We start from the raw sequence: 22230 nt of genomic DNA, 5'->3' as shown, positions 1-22230 counted from the left end.
ATACCAACATTTAGGTCTTTTCCCTAGAGATTCTGATTCAATTGGAAAGTTCCTGATGCATTTCTTCAGAGTGTCGTTGAGCTACATAAAGTGAAAAGCAGTAAAAATTACTTCTTAATAGGACAAAGCCGCAAGGTATCCTTAGAAGGTTAATGTTGGACGTGGTCCTTAACTAAGTGATTGACAGCATTTTGGAGTTAGTCTATTTAACCCTGATCCTCCTAATTTCTATACAAAGTTTTTCTTGGGACACTTGATTCCCAGGAACTTGTTCACCTATATATACATTTTGCTTTCTCAAGTGTAAGTACTTATGAAAGCAGCATTCTACATTACATAAGGAAATATTCTTTGTAGGACGTGTCTGTTAAGGATGGTGGAATTCACCCCCAGAAATATTCTAAAAATAATGATAAATGAGTAGTTAAGTAAATTATGTAAAAGCTACTTGCTGAACTTTTGTGCATTCAGTATCCTGGCAATTTATTGACGTTAAAGTTGTAAGTGCAATCAATACAATAATTACGCATATGCTATGAAACAGTGAAAACAAACAGTATTAAAAAAGACATGCACCCTATGATGACAACTGTGTATTTTGTTTTCAAAAGCTGTTAATTTTTTTATAGAATTGATAAATGGAATGATAACTGATTCATTGCATGGTTTCCTAACTTCCTATGGTATTATTATGATTTTGAGTTCATACTAAAAATAGCAACAATTTATTAGAAATTACCAAGTGCTAAAAATTTTGAAAACCTGTGGCATTGATGTTAACAATACTATTTTTTTTTTATACAGAAGAGCAGAGGAACAAAGATGTTAAGTGACATGTCCAAAGTCACTTAGGAAATAAATGGAGAAGTTGGATTTAAACATAGATTTGTCTGTGTCCTATGTATTATCTTACCCTATTCATCATTATTTAAATAATTTCAGAGGGACTCAATCAGTAACTGGCTCACCAACCTTAATGCATTAAGAAAGAAGACCTATCTCAATAAAATCATGTGTTGCTTTACACTAAATGGAACACATTATCGATAAATACTTACAACTTTAAAAACATCAAAAAATTGCCAGGATACTGAGCTGAGGGAAGAGATGGGAGGTGAGAAGTTCCTATCAATTTAGTTATCAATTACCAATTTGTTTTTAATGTAGAGGAAGAATAGTTTGATAACATCAGTTTGTAAACAACTTTTTAAGACAAATCAAAATTCAAAACTTCATTATTACTGAAGAAGAGATACTCTGATGAGATGTGATTAATTAACAAAAAGAATTTACTGTGGCTTACACCAGTAATACTAGCACTCGGGGAGGCCAAGGCAGGTGGATTGACTGAACTCACAAGTTCAAGACCAGCCTGAGCCAGAGGGAGACCTGTCTCTAAAAATAGCTGGGCACTGTGGTGGGCACCTGTTTTCCCAGATACTTGGGAGGCTGAGGCAAGAGAATTGAATAAGCTCAAGAGTTTGAGGTTGCTGTGAGCTATGAAGCCACAGCAGTCTACCCAGGGTAAGAAAGTGAGACTCTTGTCTCCACACACAAAAAAAAGAGTTTAAAGTCTCACAGCCTAGAAAGAATGCAGTTCCTTAAAAACAAAGTAAGAGTCAAGCTGCTAATATTGGCTTTATGTGCTATTTCCTTAGGGTGGCATGCTCTACCTTTGAAAGGGGGTCATTGAACTAGTTCAGATCCCGAGCCTCTCTTATCCCCTGGAGTGTTCTATGATGGTGAGGATCCTTCTCCAGGGGACACTTTCTGGTGCTCTACTCTCCCCATCATGTGCCCTTTTACACCAGGGTCTGCCTCACCTACCCAGATCTTTGCCGTAAGGGGATCATCCTCTTATCAAATTGAACACAAAGACCTACTTCCCAAAAAGGGAGAAATGACAAGCTCAGCTTTCCCCATGAGGGATGGGCAATATGAAAGAGCTGCATATGGAAGATTAGGATGGTCTTCAATGTTTTCCACTCTTAGTGGAAAAGTATGGTAAATGTTGAATTCAACAGATCAAGGACACTAAAATCATCACTAAACGAGATTTCCCTTTCTAAACAAATACATTTACATTTACCTCACGTCATCAGTCTTTACTGAAAGCTTTCTTATATGTAAGACTCTGTTTATAAATTATGGGGAAAAGGCTAAAAATGAGAACAAGATAGAACTCTTATTCCTAAAAGCTTTATAATTTTGAAGGGAAATAAGACAGGTTCTAAATAGCACATATTCTCATGATTGTTGCCCAAATATTGACAGCCTGCTTCACCTTTGTTTTTAATTAAATGTTCCATACATCAAAAGGATAACATATGCTGACCCAGGGGTTCAATTTTGGCTTGCTAATATTGCCATTCTATAAATTTTCTGTAATAGGTAGCCATCATCTATTTTCATTAGTTAAATTTTTCATATCTCTATATATATGACTTTGGACATATATATCTTTATCTATATGGACTATATCTATAGATAAAGATATATAAGTCCACAGTCATATATATGAAAAATTTAACTAATGAAAACTATTATTTTCAGTAATAGGTAGCCATCATCTATTTTCATTAGTTAAATGTTTCATATATATATGACTTTGGACATATATATCTATATCTGTATGGACTATCTGTATCTATAGATACAGATATATATATGTCCAAAGTCATATATATGAAAAATTTGACTAATGAAAATAGATGATGGCTACCTATTATACCTATTACTGAAAATTTGTAGGATGGAAATATTATATATTATAAATATAAATATATATATATTAGAGAGAGAGAGAGAGAGGCAGTCCCTGTGTTATAAACAATATAGGTTCTGTAGATTTGTTTTTCGGCTGAATTTGTATGTAAGTTGGAACAAGTACCTTTACCTATTACTTGTAATAGCGTCCATTCATACATAGCCTCATTCATATGAGTCATACGTCAGGTGGATGTTTGCAACTTGGGGACTTTCTGGGATAATCTCTGTAAGCACAAGTTGTATGTAATTGGATGTTTGTAATTTGGAGACTGACTATAAATACATATAGTTTCCATTTTCTCATAGTTAAAATATAAAACAAAAGGCATTTGGGTTAAGAAAAATCTTTATTGAATGTGGTCTCTTGGAAATATTAAAACAATAAACATAACTTGGATTTCCTATGGTCAGGGTATACGAATGAGGTTATTAAAAGTAACTAAATTTTGCTTGCTCACATTGCCTCCTGAAGAACATAAGGACTCTGTTCACGGTAAGGTTTCACCTCTGCATTTCTGGTAATGTTTAGAATACCTTTTACAAGTCTAGACCTTTCATGATCTTCCTTTTTGGTACCCTAGTTGATGGTCACTACTGTGAGTAACAATTGGTGCTGGTGGTCTGTGATTGTCTGTAGTCTGTGCTGGTCTCCAGATGTGATTCAGTGAATTCCCACGGTGCTAGCTTTCTGAGATCAAATATAGAATACCCACTTAAATATGAATTTTAGATCAGTGAAGAATGCAAAATTTAGTACATACTTATACTGAAAACTTGTTATTTCTTTTAATATGAAATTCAATTTAACTGGGTGTCCTGTACTTTGATTTGCTAGATCTGGCCACCCTAGCAGGTGCCCAAGCCATGTAATGTTCTCTGCAGTCTCTCCTGAGCTGAGGCCACATGGCTGCTGTGTATAGATGGCAAAGTCCCTCTCCCTCTTTTGGTGGCCCTTTGTTTCCTGAGCTCAAACTGCGTTGCTTGTGCCTCACATATTTTAGGGCCACTTATAGAAACATATTTCAGTGTCTTTCTGTAGCCATCTCTTTTTAGGGCTTAGACACAGCCTCAGGGTACCAGAGGATTCCTCTACAGATTCCCTTCTTGTTAACTTGCTCTTCCCAGGCAAATGAATTTATGCAAAGAAAACTACTCATTCCTATTAGTTCAGTAGAAAAGTACAGTTCTATTTTAGCAGACACTTACTACAAATCTCCAATGTACTGAGAAAACCTCCTACCTCTGAGAATATGAAGGTGCTTTCTACTTTTGGATTCAGTTAGAGAAGGACCATAGAAAAAGTGGCTTTGGGGCTTCAGTTTTAAGACATGTGCATAATTTTGACCATGAGAAAAATATTCTAGGCAAAAGGAACAGTATAAATGAAACTAAAAAAGCAGAATAGTTTGGGTGGGGTGTATTTGTTTTGATTTCTTGCAGCATATTATGTAATGTGACCTTACAAGCGATGTTGGTGTCCTAGCCAAAGAAAGTTCTCAACAGCTGTGGTCAAAAGTTTTTTTTTTTTCCCCTCCAGGATAAGGGAAGTTTTTGTTATAGGTGGCTAGAGAAAATAGAATCAAAGATGCATATGATCGTTACATAGGCTGGGTTGTAAGAGGAGGTTATCACATAAAATAGGTAAGATGTAATGAAGACTCAAAGTCAGGAGAGGCAGTGAGAATGAAAATCAAAACAAAAAGTTTGTAAAGGAGACTTTGTTCCTCAACATTGGCAATGCATTACAATCAACAGAAGAACTTTTAAAAGTTACAGTGCCCAGGCCATTTCTGGATTAATTAAATCAGAATCTCTGGAGATGGGAGACAATAGGTCCCACAGGTGACTGATTCCTGTGAAGTGCGAGAGCCATTGTCCTTGAGTGCTCAATCTTGGCTGAGGGTAGGGGTTCTTAGGGCTCTTAGAGGAGCTAGCATGCCAGCTCCACGGTTGAAAAAGCTTCACAATGAGGCCTGAGAAGTGGCATTTCTAACAAGTTCCCAGATGATGATAGTACACATGCTGGTTCAAGAATTAGGCTTTGAAAGGACTGCTGTAGAACGGTCAGGATCTGGTAATTAATCAGATATTATTTGTCTTGGCTGGGTAGGAGTTGGGGAAAGAAAACTTAATCATCAGGGACTGAGTGACAGAATGGAGATGCCAATAAAAGAATCATAGGCATGGAAGAAAATAGCAGATATTTACCCTGAATGAGAATATCGAGAAAAGAGACAATGAAAAGGTTTTTTTATGAAAAATATGCACAGATGGGGTATAAAGCAAAGTAAGCCAGTAAGGGGTAAAGAAGCGGCAGAAAAATGGAAGGAGAAATACAATGCCACAGAAGCCTCATGGGAGAAAGTGGTTAAAGCTGCCTCTACTGAGCATTTCACAAGAGGGGCTCTAACTAACTCAGGCAAATACTGTAACCTAGTTGTTTGTATCCTCACATTAACCTGAAATTAAAAAAGAAAAAAGAATGTATCACAAATTAGGTGCCACCCTCAGGGCCTCCCAACCTTCCTGTTCAGTCTGTGGTTCATGGAGGAACACCTCCAGCAGCGCTCAGAAGCTTTCTGGGAATGCGGAATCTCACCCCACTCCAGTCCCACTGAAGAAGAATCCACCTTTTGAACAAGATCCCCGATGGGGATTAGACTTTGAGAAGCACGATGTGCATGTTACGCACTTGTTTAATACACTCATTATAATGAGGAAACCAAGTTATAAAGAGGTTCAAAAACATCCCCAAAGTCATGGAGTTAATGGGGCACGCAAAGCCAGACAGCCCAGATCCATAAACCCGGATCTAAATTATGTTACAGACACTGACTCTTGAGGAATTCTTAATGTGGCCTTTCAGGCTCTCACCACCGTCACTCTTCAACCTCCGTCCCCAGGGGCTGTCTGTGTCTCTCACCGTGCTCTTGCCCTTCCCCTCTAGCCCATCCTGCCCTGCAGAGCTCTGCTCACCATGGGTTCCTCTGGAAGCCTGTCTCTAACACCTAAGACTTGGTGCCCTTCTGTCCCAGCACTATGTGTTTTTTACCCATCATACTCTGTGTGTGATTCTTGTCTTTTTTTTTTTTTTTAACTAGACTCAAGCTCTTGAACAGCAAGGATCACATTTTTTCTCTTTATTAAGGAATCACAGTGGCCAACACAGTGGCTGAAACACAGCAGACACAAGAGTTATCTCAATGAAAGTATAGGCGAAGGGCTTCTGGATCACCCACGGGGCGTAAATCTCACTCACATTAGTACAGCCTGCAATGACAATCAGAAACAAACTTTCTCTCTCTCCATGTCATTAAAAGACCTGGCGAGGTGAGAGAACAGGCCTGACACTGAAGGGAAACAGTAAACTTCAAGGCTGAATCCTAAATATCAGTTAAACCCCCATCTGCCATGAACATCTGGTTCTGCTCTCAGAACCTCCCAAAGCGATGAGACGTATTTCTGGCTCCCAGCACCCAGCGTCTATATTCTGCCTTCCATTTTTGAAACAGCAGGAGAAAGTGAGAGGATCCCAGGTGAGGCCTCTCCGTATTGGGAGGGAAGCTTCAGAACAGAAACATTGATGATTCCAGCACAAATCCTGTAACTAAACACAGCCCATTCATTTCTGAGCGCCGCTCATCAGGCATCTTTCAGAGGCTCTGAATTTGCCTGAGTGACAGAGAATGAGCCTTGATTTCAGTGAGTGACTCTGCCATAATAATGCTGTCTGAAAAAAGCATGGATTACAATGCCACTTTGAAAGTACACTTCACTGTAATTTTCTATTTCATTTTTCCCCAAATATTCTTGCTCCCATGTATGGTTCCTATATCTTGTGTTCTCGTATAATATTAACATAATTGGGCTAACTAGGGCTTAATGTTGCTACGATTGTGAAATAACTGCAAAGGGGCTTGAGAAAAATGCTGCTGTTTTTTTCTGAAAGAGATGGTTAGATTTAATTTCAACATTTTTAGAAAATATTGAGAGAGAGTAATCAGCTTTAAGCTTAACCAGGTGACAGACTCAACTGTAGATATAACAGGGATGAGGGTTTTCAATGTGGAAGAGCCTCTTGATAATTCTGCAGACATTCCTTTGATCTTTCCGTCACCTACCTAAATGATATAGGGAAAGGCTCTGTTACCCTATTTCCTTATGCTGTTTTTTGGTCTAAAACAACCCATGTTACATCAAACTCAAGTCATGAATTAGGAGGAGTGAGGTCAACCTGGAATCTTAGATCTGAGCTTCTCAAATGCTCATGTGCATATGGATTGCCCCAGGAGCAGCTGAAATGCAGAATCTGCCCTGCAGGTTTGTCATGAGACCTGGGAAGTTTTAATTTCCACCGAGGTGATGCTGCCTCTGCTGGTCCATGCACAACACTTTCAGGTGAAAGGTCTTAGAAAACTTACAATGCAACTTGGAACACCTGAAATCAGAAACACTGACTAAATATTTCTGTGTCAGGGCTGTTATGAATGCAACCTTGTCCACCCGCCCACTTGCAGGAACACTCCAGAGAAATGAGTCACTCCTGGATTCCACCCTGGGAAAGGGACTTCAGTGATTTGTTTGACTAAGTTAGGAAAGAAATAGGCCTGCTGTCCAATCTAGAAGCTTAGAATTTTCAGATTTCTTCTTTAAAAATGTTTATATTGGAGTATATGTAGAAATGTCTGGATGTGTCTGAAATACGTCTGAGCATAGGCTGGTCAAAGCTCACAGTGAATTAGAAGCAATGTGGCCAATCACACGGTACTAGGCAACGGGTTTAAATGCATTAGCTCCAAACACAATATATTTTTAAAAGCACAACAAAAATTGCTTTAGTTATAATAATTTTTTAAAGTGGGAAAGACTAAGAAAAAAGTGTTAGAGGGCAGCACCTGTGGCTCAGTCAGTAGAGTGCCAGCCCCATATACTGAGGATGGCGGGTTTGAACCCAGCCCCGGCCAAATTGTAACAAAAGATAGCCGGGCGTGGTGGCAAGTGTCTGTAGTCCCAGCTACTCGGGAGGCTGAGGTAAGAGAATTGCCTAAGCCCAAGAGCTGGAGGTTGCTGTGAGCTGTGATGTCACCGCACTTGAGGGCGACAAAGTGAGACTCTGTCTCTATAAAAAAAATAAAAAATAAAAAACTGTTAGAGTGAATCATTGCTTAAAGTGTCAGGACAAGCAAAGGAATGTGAGTTTTTTTTTGCGGGGGTGATCTTGGTCACCTCCTAGGCTTCCATACACATGTCCCTCTGACTTCTACTCCTCACTGCTGCTGCAAGCCCTTGCTGGTCTCTGAGGAAACCACTGAGTAAATCATCATCAGATCAGCCAAGAGTAAGGAAAAAACGAATAGGGAAAGCCTTTCCTTCTCCCTTTTCTTTTTTATAGACTTCTCTTAATCCTTAAATTTTGAAAAGGAAAGAAGCTTAAATAAGTACTTGTACAAATTCTTCAATTTGGTTTAAAGTGGGTCTTTGCTAAAGCCAAGAAACAGGAACTAGGCGGCCATCTTCAATCCACTTTTGTTTTTCAGGCAAGTTTAATAAAGAAATTTACCCCAACACAGTGGCCAGTAAATACATGTACAACGATGGAGTCAGGTGACTGGTTAATGTCTTTCAATAGTATTGCTCAAATCTAATCCAGCACATCGACTCTATGCCAGAAGAAAAATGTACTAGAAGATATCCCTAAATCTACTGTTTTCCCACTGTGTTGTACGTGAAAATCACAGAACTTCATTAGTTGACAAGAATCCTGACAGCCCAATGTGGTTCATCATTTAACAGAGGAAGAAGCTGATTCCCAAATCGATGATGAGACCTGTCTAATGTTACACAACTGACCTTTCAGCAACTGGATTAGAACCCAGGTCTCCTGAATATTTCTCAATTTAGAGCATTTTGTATTATTCTATATCTTCTGCTACCTCATCAATTCTTTTTTTTTTTTTTCTCCCCTGAAGCCAAAACTTCTCAAGCTTATTTAGCACATAAACTCCTGACTCAAAACCTTGGGCCAGCGTACAAGTTCCTTTCCTCTAGCTGTTATTGGAGCCTTATTCTTTTTTTATGAGTTGGTAGAAATGATATTAAAGGTAAAATCATCCTCCAATACAAAACTTACTAAACTTTTTGTGGTAGGAATTTGCTAAACTTTTTACAGTATGTGGATGGTAGAAGTTTTCCCAAACTAGAAGATTTATTCTGTATGATATGAGCCAGCCATTCTGAGTGAGCAAGGAAAATGGTATGAAAAATGCATAGTGATCTTTTACCATGGATTTGCTGTGACATAGAAATTATAACACCGCTTCATTCTTAGGACAAAGAACTATTGTTATAGAGAATGATAAAGGAGGTAATATGACCTAATACAGTATTGTGGTAAGGAAAGTGGTTAGAAATATGAACTTTGGGATGAGGAAGACCTAGTTTCAATCTCATCTCAATATGAGGACCTCAAAGAATTCTCTTAACCTTTTAGTTTTTAGTTTTCTTACCTATAAAATTGGAATAAATATCATCCCCTTGACCCCAAAACTTGTAGAAGTTAAATGACACCTTGTGTATAAAACGTCTAGCACCATGTAGGGACACAACGTGAACACTTGATAAGGGAATGATATCTTCCTCTACCAAGGGGCAGAAATGTAAGCTTAAAGCAAAATGTTAGAGAAGATTCTGGCATCTATATCTTATGTGGTTTTAGAATGAATTGGGAAAGAAGTTTATAACATAACTTTTCTCACAAATCTCCCCAAATAATGTAGTCCTTACTTTTCCTATTGGCTTGCATTGTTCTTTCAGCAAGTTTGGAATTAAATATTTAGCGGAGACATATTGCTAACTTAGAGGATGCCCTCAAAATGTATCCAAAGCAGCACCATCTTCGGTTAAGAAGCAGGAAAGTCTATCCTTGCTCCTATTGTTGGATGTGGTTCATTGAAGGACATGCAGAGTTTTTTTTACCAGTTTTTCAGAGGTGCAGTTATTAATAAAATATGATAGAAAAAAAATCTATTTCATTCCTTTCTTACTGTTTTCCAGTATGTTGGGAGCTAGGCTTGCAATCGGTCCCATCTCTGAGGATCACTTTTATCCGCTTGATCTTTGCCTTGTGTCTTCTCTTGTGGTTAGTCAAGTTCAGTACGTTCATCATGGAACTAGCCAGTTGGAAAAGTAAGGAAGGCTTATCTAAGCATCAGGGAACTATTATCTGTAACGATCTAACCTCCTTGAATGACAATGAAAACATTTCTCAGAGTCCCAAGCAGGATTTTGATTGCCTGTCTCACTTTCATCAAGAGATTGGTTTCACCAATATGTTAAATATTTCACTTAAAAATTAAGGTTGGCCACTTGTATTACTTTGTACAATACCTAGGAGAGGTGCATTTTATAGGGGGAAAATAGACCACAAACTATTAGAGTCAAAATGATTTCACAAAAATCTGGATAACACGAAGAATTCCTTCAAGACAAAAGCATCTTTAGAAGTGTGAAAGGTGATGATAATTTTGTGACATTGTAGTACAAACACACAAATTATTCAATAAACTAATGAAGTAATGAATGCTCATTGTAAATACGATCTACTAGAAGTGGGCAAGGTTGAGACAGGGAAAGTAACTAGTCTAGAAGGCTTAGAAGATGTGACCCTTGCAATTAATGACTAATGCACATAACATGTAGATTATAACAAAGAGCACAATTACTCTACAATTGTCGAGTTCAGGTCACATAGGTGTAGGGATTTCCAACTTTGGCATCTTTTCTGTACAGCTTTTGAAATCATGTAAATGTTACACTCTTGTGTAATATTTTCAGCTGACTGCTGTTTCTTCATACCAGCTTTATCTAAGCCTCTATTTAGAATTCCACAGAAGGCAACTTTCTGTGTCCCTGCGTGTCTGAATCACCTTGTCAAGATAATCATGTTTATCAGAAGTTCTCAACCTTTCTGTGCTCAGGCCCACTCCAGTGTCTTCACGATGTTGGGAAGCTGCCGAATCTCTGCTCTCTTACTTCTGTCATGTTTATACGCACATTATCCAGCCACTGTTATACTGCCATTTACTACCCCTCTTCTCTTGACGCCTGATCCCCTGCCTACTAATAGCATTTTCTAGCACTAAAATGTTTCACATTGGACGGAGTTGGGAGAGTGGTGCTGCGAATGGGATAGAGGAAAGCAACAAGAATTTGAGGGATAAAAATTGTAAAAAAAATTGTCCCTCAAATCTTGTACACCATGGGTCCTCAAACTTCAGCATGTGTCAGCATCATAGAGACACACCTGGGAAACCATTGCCACATGTGGTTTAAAATCATATCCAAATATCACTTATTTTTTTTAAGGGTCATTACATTTTGCTCTGTTCTAGGGAATGCTGATCCTGGGAGCACCTGGAGACACTTTGACAAGAGTCTAGGAATCGAAATGACTTTTGAAATTATATTTTACATTATACAAGCACATGTAAGATTAAGTCTGGACACTCAAGAGGGTCCGTTGCTCTCAGAAGATCTCAAAGGGCTCATTACCAAAACATATCTTAAAGATCTCCATTGACAGCATGCATAAAGATTCAAGCCAAAACCTTTGAGGAAATGCAGGTATTAGAATATCACAGAATAAGGACTTTAGCCAATGTGTAATACTTCTTTTTTGGTTCACAGAATAATTCTATTGCCTCCATTGACCTTTGTAATCATTTATTCCTTTCTTTTGTGATTCTACACTGATCCTACCAAGAAGTACATTAAGTAACCCATCAGTCAAAAAGTTTAGATGAAACACCTATTAAGGTCTAACATTATCTTGGCTCAATGGTGTACCCCAAGATTGCAGAGTTCCTGCTCACAGGTAACTCTGGGTAAAGACTCTGACATTTACTACTTTTAAGCCTCATGAGAGTGAGAACTTTGTTTTTCTTGCCCCAAACTCTGTTTTATGTACCAAGAAGGGCACCTAGGAATTCACAGGACCACAACCAGTGATTATAAATAAGTGGATTCAATACTTCAAAGATTTGTACTATAAATGCATAATGATACTGAAAAATAAACAAAATATGCACAGTGGCTGACTGAACAAAGCTATTTCATCTGGAGAGTACTTCTGAATAAAGGCAATCAGAGACCCAACCACCAAATCATATCAATGAACTGAAAAGTTGACTTAACAGGGAGAATGAGCTGAAGTTTACATATGACAGTTCCAAATTTCTCTTTGCTCCAGATATTGGCATAGGAAAGAAGTTGGTTAAAGAGTACAGGCTTGGAAGATTACCTCTCCACCACATCCTTTTCTTTAATGAGCAAGAATGTGGATGCCAAAGGATTCAGGGAATGAAAAGCATGCTACTAGCCACGCACATCCATCATGTGCCTATCAGTAAGTGTGGGGCAGGCAAGCCCTTACCCAGATTTAAAGCTGATAAATCATCTCTCTAGTTTCACATAACATCAAGGAGCTACTCAGCTTTGTAAATCTGAAACTTGTCAGCCTCTAGATCCATTTAAATGAGGACACCATGTTAAAAGGTGACAGGTTGTGAGGTCTCCTGAGTAATTCCTAGTTTCTAAGTGTATTAAATCCTACCTCCATTTAGGAAAAAGAGTCAATGTCTCTCAAAAATCCTGAAAAGGTTATTTTGTGTTGTGTATAAATGCTGATTATCTTAAATAAATAAGCAGGAGTGTCAGTGATTTCCTACATTAGACCACCTATTTATTAAAACTGGGGTCCCTCCTATTCCACTCTCTCCACAGAAGGACACACACAGCCTCACACACATTAAAAGCAAGAACATTTCTTCTTCTTGGGAAACACCTGTCTTGGGAGTTCTTGGTTATGGCCCTTCTGAGCATGTACAGGGTCGAGGATACAAATGGTGCAGTGACTCTTTTGGAAGTCACATTTGTCCCTGAAACTTCAGTCACCTGGAGACTGCACGCCTCATTGCCTGCAGCAGCTCAATTTTGACAGAAATCTCATTTGAGCAACAAAATTTAATTGGAGAGTCTAAATAGCACAATTTATTTAATGCTGAAATAATCATTCTTTGTAATTTTTGCTGACTGGAATTGTTTTCTCCTTTTGTTATTGGGCAGTTATAATGATCTTGCTTCAATTTTTTTTTTTTTAAATGGGAGAGGAAGGTAGCAGAACTCAGTAAACTACTACATCAGTTAGGTGAATATCCCTGTTTTTACACATAAAGATTCCTACTTGTTTTGCTATTCAGACACACATACACATAATTCCTGGAATCCCTACTACATTCACAGCCCACTGCTTTCAGACACACATTTACAGGGCACCAAAATACAAACTCCTCACATGCCAAAATCAAGCCAGGCTGAAGATGTGAAGAGGTGGAAATGGCAGCAGGAGGATGTGTAATCAGTAATAAGAAATACCTTGAGCCCACAGTGAAATCCCCCAGATTGTTCAGGATTCCCCCGCCCCCTTCCACCCACCGATTTATTAACCCTGAACAAAGATGTAATTGCAGGGTCTCAGAAACAACTTTGTTTTTTCTTTGTCAATTTTTGGCATTGTTTCGTTTGGCCTTGAATTTCTTAATATCTAGTCATACCATTCATTGCCTGTTTTCTTCCCTCAGTTGTCCATTTCCTCCCCCCCACCCCCCAGAAATGAGAGAAGCATTAGCTTCTGAGTCTTAAGGATGAGACCTCTGCATTTTCTTTGCTTGTTTAGGGCAAGAAATGAAGTGCTGCCTCTTTAACTGGCAGGAGCATGCAGAAGGAGCATACCTTTAATTTAGTGTTGGGATACCTCACTTGCACCCTGGCTGTTGTCTTATTGGAGACGGCAGCCTGCCTGAGATCCTCTAGCACTGAAATAATATCATCCAGCACGCATTTCTTATCCTGATTTCTCAACACACACAGATGGGTAAAAGTATAATTATAGCCCTTGTGGTTCACCTTCATTTCCAGCACTGCTCGGTGGGTCTGCAGGATCCCCTCAGTCTGGAGCAAAACATTGTCCCCGGGTGGGGAGAGGAGGATCACCCTGCCATACCTCCCAGGGGTGTGTAAGTCCGAATAGAGCTGGCTTTTGGACTGGTCCAGGGGGAAAAGGCTGCTGGCCAGGCTGCGCTCGATCTTGGCCAGGCTGTGGCTGGGAGCGACCAGGCGCTCCAGGTCGCCCTCGGGCTCGAAGCGGTTGAGCGCGCTGAGGCCGAAGGTGACGGTCAGGACTGCGGGCACGGTGAGGAAAAAGACCGGGTGCCGGCTCACGCACAAGCCCAGCCTGTGGCAGAACGACTGGAGCCCTCTGCGAAGCACCTGCCGCAGCATCCTCCACCGGATCCGGCTCGCAGGCGCTCCCGGCCGTCTTAAAAAGCACATGTGACATGTGTAAGCGCCGGGCTACCCCGCTGTCCCCATCCCACCCCCTCCAGGGGCAGCCCCACTCCCCGCCGCCGCCGCCACCCACCCCCTCTGCGCTCGTCCCCCCACCGCGCCGCCCGGTCTTCCCCGGCCCACCTCCATGCGCTCCTACTACTCTTTCAAACACTGCATCAAGTTGCAGCAAGGCGGCAAACGCCGAGAGACCGCGCGCGGGGCCCACCCCTGCCCGGCCTCCCTGCGCCCTCGCCGCCTCCCGCGCTGCCTCTCACCGCGTGAGCAGCTCGCCTCGGTCTAGCCCTTCATCTCGGTGCTGCAGTCCCCGGGCCGCTGGCGCTGGAGGTGGTTCCGTGCCGAGCGTCCCACAGATGTGAATTTCCTCTCCGTCCTGGTGGGGTTCGGTGCCCCGCTGGAACCATGTGCCTGGGTGTTGTAAGAAGCAGACATGTGCCCCGTGCGGGGGGAGGGGCCGGACCAGAGAAGGGCGGGCGCGCGGCGTGGGGGGCAGCTCGGCTTTTCCTTTATTAAGATGCTGACAGTTATTTTTAGAGTTTTGCGTTCCCTCTTCCCTCCCCGCGGGAGTGAATGGAAGAGGAAATGGTGGTCGTGCTGCTGGCCGGTTGGAGCCGGGGCGATTAGAGCCCGAGGAGGAGGGGGGCGTGGAGGAGCCGGCTCCGGGAGGGAGGCAGCCTTCCTGCCCCTCCAGCTTCCTGGTGCCCTCGAATCCTGCCTTTCGGAGAAGAAAGGGAGCAGAGAGGATGATGCTGCGTTTTTAACATGCCACAGAGCACGCAGGGATTTCCTCACAACACCTTCCTGGCTGTCATTCCACAGAGGAGTCCGCCGCTGCTGAGGGGGGCGGACACCCCATTTGTCCCTGGTGCGTTGGGGCGCTCTGGATCCCCGCCCTACTCTGGTGTCTGGAGAGGAGGCATTTGCCAATAGTCCTCACCTGGGTCTTGTGTGTGTGTGTGTCCGTGTGTGCGCGCGCATGTGTGTGTGTTGAAAGTGAAGATGTACAGGCAATATGTGGTTTCTCCGAAAACATTACATTCACTTTCTGAACTCTTGAGGTTGAAGGACAGACGTTCACAGAGCTGATTTCAGTCCCCAACCCCCACTGTTCTCTTCCTTCCCTAACCCCTGAGGATTATTTCAAGACATCTAATTGATGTGGCTAATTTCCTCCTGTGAGTGGAATTGCAGAAACGAACACCTCTAGACACACAGCAGGTAGTCTTTGCTTGAAGAAAGTTAGGTGGGTAGGAAGAAAAACACTGGAGTCACTTGGTGTGGGGAATAGTGAGTCTCCTTCACCACAGAAGAAAGAAACTCCCACCAGGCACAGTTCATCCCTCCGCATTCCGAAGTATGAAAATGAGGAACTCTAAGCTTCAGATCAGATCAACTTCAAAAACTTTACTATTAATAAGTGTGTGCGCATGTGAGAGATGGCCTCTTGGAAGGAGATGGGCTTTCACAGGTTCAAGCTCTGGAAAGGATATGAAGAAATCTTCAGAACACATTCTGAAGTTTGATTGTGAACTGGAGGCCTGCTTTCCAAAAGGTGTCTGTTCTTGGAATGACTTCATAGAGAAGATTGAGTTTCAAGAGATGTTTCGTGCACGCTTTTTTTTTTTTTTTTGGTAGAGCCAAAGTCTCACCTTATCGCCCTCGGTAGAGTGCCGTGGCGTCACACGGCTCACAGCAACCTCCAAATTCCTGGGCTTAGGCGATTCTCTTGACTCAGCCTCCCAAGTAGCTGGGACTACAGGCGCCCGCCACAACACCCCCTGGCTATTTTTTTGTTGTTGCAGTTTGGCAGGGGCTGGGTTTGAGGAGTCGGCGCCCCACCCGCTGAGCCACAGGCGCCGCCCCGTGCACGCTTTCTTAACAGCTGTGGAAGAGCCGGTGGGTCCTTCATTAGACACTTAGGAAGATACCCATCCATGCACACAAACAAGCTAAAGGACTCCTCATCTTAATAGAGGCATTTTATTATTTTTTTCTAGTGGAATTGATTCTTTAGTTAAGAGACCAATGAGACAGCAGAGAGCTCAGAAAGGACAGTGTTCAAGGTCAAGAGTCTAAAAGAAGGTGTCATTTATAAAATAAAAAAAAAAATGCAGCTTCTTAAAACTGAAAGTGACCTTGGTGGCCATTCAGTTTGAATTTGTACTGTGTGCAGTAATAGTTTGTAAAATATCCTGATAGTTGTCCACCTGTCTCTCGTGTTACAGCATTCTCCACGTCTAAGAACTCACACATTTTTCTAGGAAGCTCCTTCTGCTGTGAGACTGCCTTTCGTTGTGTTCAGCTGAACTGAACTCTTGCAATGTTCATAGCTTAGTCTTCCCTCTTCTCCAGTGGGAAGAGGCCCCTTTGTATCCAACTGTCAGATTTTCACATTATTTCATATGATGTATTTCATTAGTGTCACGTGATGGCAAAGTTTTGCCTGTACAGAAAAGAGGAAATGTATCTATCATCCATTTTTAACATTCTCTTTTACATTAAATATACCTGGTCATATCCTCTATGTACAATTTACTAATAATTTTTTTTGCAAAATGTACTGTAGTAGATTTTTAGGAATGGGCACTGTTGACTAAATTTTCTAGTCTGTTTTATAAATAAGGACACTACATTAGGAGCTGTAGAGATGAGGTGACTTTGAGGCAACACTTAGAGTGAAGCTGAGAGTGCTGTCTTGCTCCTCAGCCTGTCGTGTTTCCCTTGGTAGCAACAGACAGCCTACTTTCTTCAAGCCAAAAATAATACATCAGCATTATCTCTTCTTTTCTGACTCCTTCTATTTCCCACACTTCCTTACTCAATAACTTTAATATTTAGGAAGGAATAAGCAATACCACTATATAATTGACTAAATATTGTATGATAAATTCCTGATATGAACTACTCTAACATAAATATGATTATGTTGTAGAATTATAATGGCATGGGACTACATTCACATGAAAAATTACACACAGTATGAAACCACTTTGAAAAATAAAAAAAGATCATAGAAAAAAGATAAAGTCTAAATTAAAATATTTATGTCCATAGCTGGCTGATGGGGCATGGTAAATAAAAAAAATAAATTTCTTAATTTAAAACAGGTTTAGATTATAGAACATTTACAGGTATAAGAGAAAGTTCCCCTATACTTCACACCGAGTTTCTCCTATCGTTAACATTGTACATTACAATGATAAATTTGATACAAATAATGAACCAATCTGATAAATTATTATTAGCTGAAGTTTATATTTTATTCAGATGTCCTTATTTGTAGCCTCGTGTCCTTTTTATGGTCCAGGATCCCATCTGGACTACACTTGATCTTAGCCAAAAGGCCGAGAAGCGATAGGATCCCATCTGGGATACTCCATGGCGTTTAGTTGTCATGTCACGTTAAGCTCCTCTTTGGCTGTGACTTTCCTCATTTTTGATGACCTTGACAGTTTGAGGAGTATTGGTCAGTTATTTTGTAGAATGTCCCTTATTTGGAAATTGTCTGTTGTTTTACTCATGATTAGATGGGGGTTAGAATGTTTGGGGAGGAAGAACACAGAGGTTAAGTGGCATTTTTATCACACCATCTCAAGCGTATATTCCATCAAAGTGACATCACCTTGAATCTTGAGATCACTCACCTCAGTAGTGTTTGTCAGGTATCTCCACGCAAAGCTAATCTTTTTGTTAACTTCTACACTGTCCTTTTTTGGAGAGAAGTAAGTAAATTTCTCCACCTCTTTCCTCCTTGAAGTTGGAATCTAGGTAAGTTATGTGACATTCTCCTGCACAAGATATCTATCTATTCTCTGTATCTATTCATTCATTAAATTCTTATATTTATTGGTGTAGCTTCATAGGTATTTCTAAATATTTCTTTTTGACAGTTCAGTACTACTTCTGGATATTTCTTTTTATAATTCAACTACATTTTTGCTCAAGTTGTTCCAAATTTAGTCTGTGGGAGCTCTTTCACTTGGCTCCTGTGTTTCTTTGACACCTATGATTGTGGGGTGCTTTTTTCCTTTCCTAAAAAGTATTCATTACTCTTTGGTACATAAATGCTCCAGGCTTCTCTGGTATCATCTTTCTTGCACCAGTATTAGAATCAGCCACTTCTCCAAGGAGCCCTGGTTTGTTTTATTAGACAGTGGTATGAGCAATAAATATCTGGGTGCTAGATCTCGTATTGGGGTGCTGTTGGGGTGTCACAGCTTCTAATTCCTTTCAATTGACAGAGTAAGGAAATTACATGGGTATATACAAATCTATGTATATGTCTGTCTGTAAAAGTTCTTTGTGTAACTACCTATATCTATATTAAGCTAAACCTGAGTTTATATTGATGCCTCTAAATCTATTTTGTTATCACAGTCCCTCATTTATCTGTAACCTTCTATTCCAACAGTGAAAAACTTGACTTTGTGGGTAATTTTAAAATTGCATTTTTTTAACATAAAACAATTTTTTGTATCAGAAAAATTAATTTAAAGGAAGAAAAAAGTATGGTTGTCCAATTTGGATACTGTGAAAAGCTAATGTTAAATACTATTAGAGATTCATTAAAAGATACATTATATGCTAAAAAAATATTAGCTATATTCCAGATCAGCTTACAGAAAATTATTTTTCATCAAAATATTGTGAATATTAATCACATATTTTTGCAAATTTGATTTAAAATTAAGCTTAACAGAAAGCTGACGGCAGTGTTCAGGGCCAGTTAGTAACAACACATTAATCGATATTATTTATTTCATACAAAATTGGTGAAATTAGGTTGTGCTTTTTCAAGGTGGGACTCCAGAAGGACCTGGACTTGGACTTAGAATTTGCTGAGTTCTGGGTGAGTTCCGTAATTCACTTCCTAGGTGTTTTGGGTATAACATCTAACTCTCTGATTCTGTCTTTATTTATAAACTTGGATTACATTAAGCCCCTTGATCAGTTCAGTCACATCACTATTCACTAAAACTCCACAAGTCAACTATATCAATTGATGTTGTAATACCATCAATTCTAACAAAGAAGCCTCCAAAAATCAAAGGCAAAGTTTCTATCATGTTCAAGGTTAGCGGTCATCATGGATATTTCTGGTCAGCAGGGGGAAATGTGGAAGAGAGAGTCTTTAATTCCATAAAGTCATTTGTCCATCTTTAATTTATGACCTAAAGGTCATTCCTGAGGTCATTTTCTAGCCAACTGACTGAGAAGGAAGACTGAGCCTCTGAGGAGCATACCTGACAGGTTTGTATGGTTTGGTCTTGAGCGGCACACATCACATTTTCATGCATTCCCCTTGGTTATAACTTAACCTTCAGGGAGGCTGAATAGCAGCAGTTGAGCTGTGTGCATGAGGAAGGGGAGATGAATTTGGTATCAGGCAGCAGACTCTCTCACTCTCTTCCTGGATTCTTTGCCCCTGTTTACCCCCATTCCCTGTTATGTGTTGAAGGCTAATATCCGACCCACTTTTGTCATTCCACATAGGATTTGTTCTGCCATGGCTATGTCAAGCAATGCTGTCTTGTTGGCTTTAAGAAAATGCTCCCACCACTCACAAAAATTAATTCACAGTGGATAACAGACTTAAACCTAAGAAAGGAAACTATAAGAATTCTAGAAGAAAAAGATGGAAAAACATTATATTGGCATAGACAAAGAGTTTGTGAAGAAGATCCCAAAGGTGGTCACTGCAATAATAAAAATTAACAAATGGAATTGATTAAATTAATATGGCTTCTGCACAGCCAAGGAAACAAGACAGTGAATAGATGACCCACAGAATAGGAGAAAATCTTTGCATGCTATACATTCAATAAAGGGTTATTGATGAGAATCTATAAAGAGTTCAAACAAATCAGCAAGAAAAAAGTTAACCAACCCCAGAAAAGTATGAGCAAAAGGCATGAATAGGAACTTTTCAAAAAAAGGTAGATTAACAGCCAATAAACACATGTAAAAATGCTTGACATCTATAATTATCTGGTAAGTGCAAATTTAAACCTCAGTGAGATATCAGATAGCTCCAGTGAGAATGGCAGTTATCAAAAAATCCCCAAACAACAGATGCTACCATGGATGTGGAGGGAAAGTCTCACTTACACACTGTTGATGGGACTGCAAACTAGTACAACCTCTATGGAAAATAGTACGTAGAGACCCCAAAAGAAGTAAAGGTAGACCTACCATTTGATGCAACAATCCCCACTGTTGTGTTTTTACCCAAAGGAAATAAAAAAGTCATTTTATCACAAAGACACATTTGCTCAAATGTTTATTGCAGCACAATTCACAATTGCAAAGATGTGAAATAAGTGTCCATCAACACATGAGTGGATTAATAAAACGTGTTGTATGAATACAATGGAGTACTACTCAGCCATAAAAATGATGAATTAATACATACGTAACAACCTGGATGGAATGGGAATCCAGTCTTTAAGCTAAGCAATGTATCACAAGAATGGAAAAACAAACACAACATATACTCACTATTAAGATGGAATTAGTCAATCAACACCCATGTGCACAGATTGTAGTTAAACTCAGTGGAAACCAAGTAGGTGGGAGACAGAGGAGGGATGGGCAAATTTGCACCTAATGGATGTTCAGATGGAACCATTATTTTTAAGTTTCATATGACTGTTTGCATGCCATATACACATAGTGATGCACCTCCAGAAAAACACATAGACTAATATTTGGGGAATTGGCTGTCTTGTCAATAGACAGCTATAGAAACTGTGATGAAACCTCTTTCTGTGAGACCTCATCTTTGGCAAACCACCCCCCTTTCCTGACTAGCTGTAGAATTTATTTCCGTCTTTATTCTCCTATAATGAGGTAATATATGTCCACTTCCCACATAGACTGTGGGCTTCATGTGGACAAGGTCTGTTACTCTCCACGCTTGTCCTCTTAGTTTTTAGCAACATGCCTGGCACCTAATAACCCTGTAATAGCACAATACTATTTTGCTTCACTCTAGCATAGCTCTCCTAATGTAAAGGAAGTATAAAAGAAGGAAGCTAAGAGAAGTCACTAGGACAAGACACAACACACCACCCTTGATCTTGAGGGTTGATCCTTGTGGTTGATGTTGTAGGTGCCTATCCCTGCTTGTCTGATGTCCATTCTCCTTTTGTTCCGAAATGAATGTATCTCTTTGACACTCTTAGCTGTCCTGTCATCAGCCTCAGAGCTTCTGGTATTAACAGATTGTCTGGGTCTTGGATCTGACCTTTCTGGTTTTTAACATTGTATGTTTCTGATGACTGCTTCTCATGCTGGTGATTTTCAGGATCTAAACAGAGATCATTACATTGGAATATAAATTTAAGGGCAGGAGTAGCAAAACATAAAGAAACGAGCAGGCACAAGGATATAAGGAGGCTTGGAAGCCAGGTTCATACCACACTCACCAAAGCCTTCCCGAATAACCAAAATGTATAAGAATTCTCCTGTGCATGCTGGATGAGGTTTCTGGTTTCACAGAACACACATCGTAGGTGGAGTGGATTTCTTCCTCATAACAATGTGGAGTCACTGAAGTGTGGTGGGAACAAACTAAGTTTTAAAATATACTGCAGCTCTGCTACAGTGTAGAGATGGAACTGGAGACTGCAAGAACAAAGGGCACATGACCCTTAGGAGGCAAATACCAAGGTGTGAGCAATGACAAGGGAAGCCTGGAGCAGGATAATAAGGACGGGGATGATGGACAGTGAAAGGATCTGAGAGTTACTTAAAAATCCAATGGATATAACTTGGTGGTGGATTATATGTGGGTGTATACATAAAAAATTAATAGCATACCTCCTGAATTTATTTACAAAAAGTATAAAAGCACTGAGAGTAACATTTCATCTTTGTTTTAGGGGTCTAGCAACACAGCATATGTATCTGGACTCTGGGCACAGGAAAATCTTGGTTCAAATCTCTCAAATCCTTTTAGTGGTATTACCTTGGCCAAGTTACTTAAACCAAGTTTAGTCTCCTCATCTGTAAAGTCGCTTAATAAAAGCTCACATCTCATAGACTATCATGAAATAG

The 22230-nt window shown here is 40.1% G+C and overlaps 1 protein-coding gene and 1 non-coding gene across 2 annotated transcripts in view; both read right to left on the bottom strand.

Moving 5' to 3' along the window:
- PTCHD4 (patched domain containing 4) overlaps window positions 1-14157 on the bottom strand; it is a 217344-nt gene extending 203187 nt beyond the window's left edge. Inside the window, exon 1 of the mRNA XM_053602640.1 lies at window positions 13558-14157. Coding sequence (XP_053458615.1) covers window positions 13558-14157 — 600 coding nt within the window. The remainder of the gene's footprint in view (window positions 1-13557) is intronic.
- Window positions 14158-17332: 3175 nt separating this feature from the next.
- Window positions 17333-17528, bottom strand: LOC128594958 (U2 spliceosomal RNA). The gene has a single exon (XR_008382666.1). It is a non-coding gene; the product is annotated as a U2 spliceosomal RNA (small nuclear RNA).
- Between the last annotated feature and the right edge of the window lie 4702 nt (window positions 17529-22230).

This window comes from Nycticebus coucang, chromosome 9 (genome assembly GCF_027406575.1).
Source record: "Nycticebus coucang isolate mNycCou1 chromosome 9, mNycCou1.pri, whole genome shotgun sequence".
NCBI classification, from domain to species: Eukaryota; Metazoa; Chordata; class Mammalia; order Primates; family Lorisidae; genus Nycticebus; species Nycticebus coucang.
The sequence above is the reverse complement of the archived record's forward strand: the minus strand, read 5'-3'. Positions and strand labels throughout refer to the sequence as shown.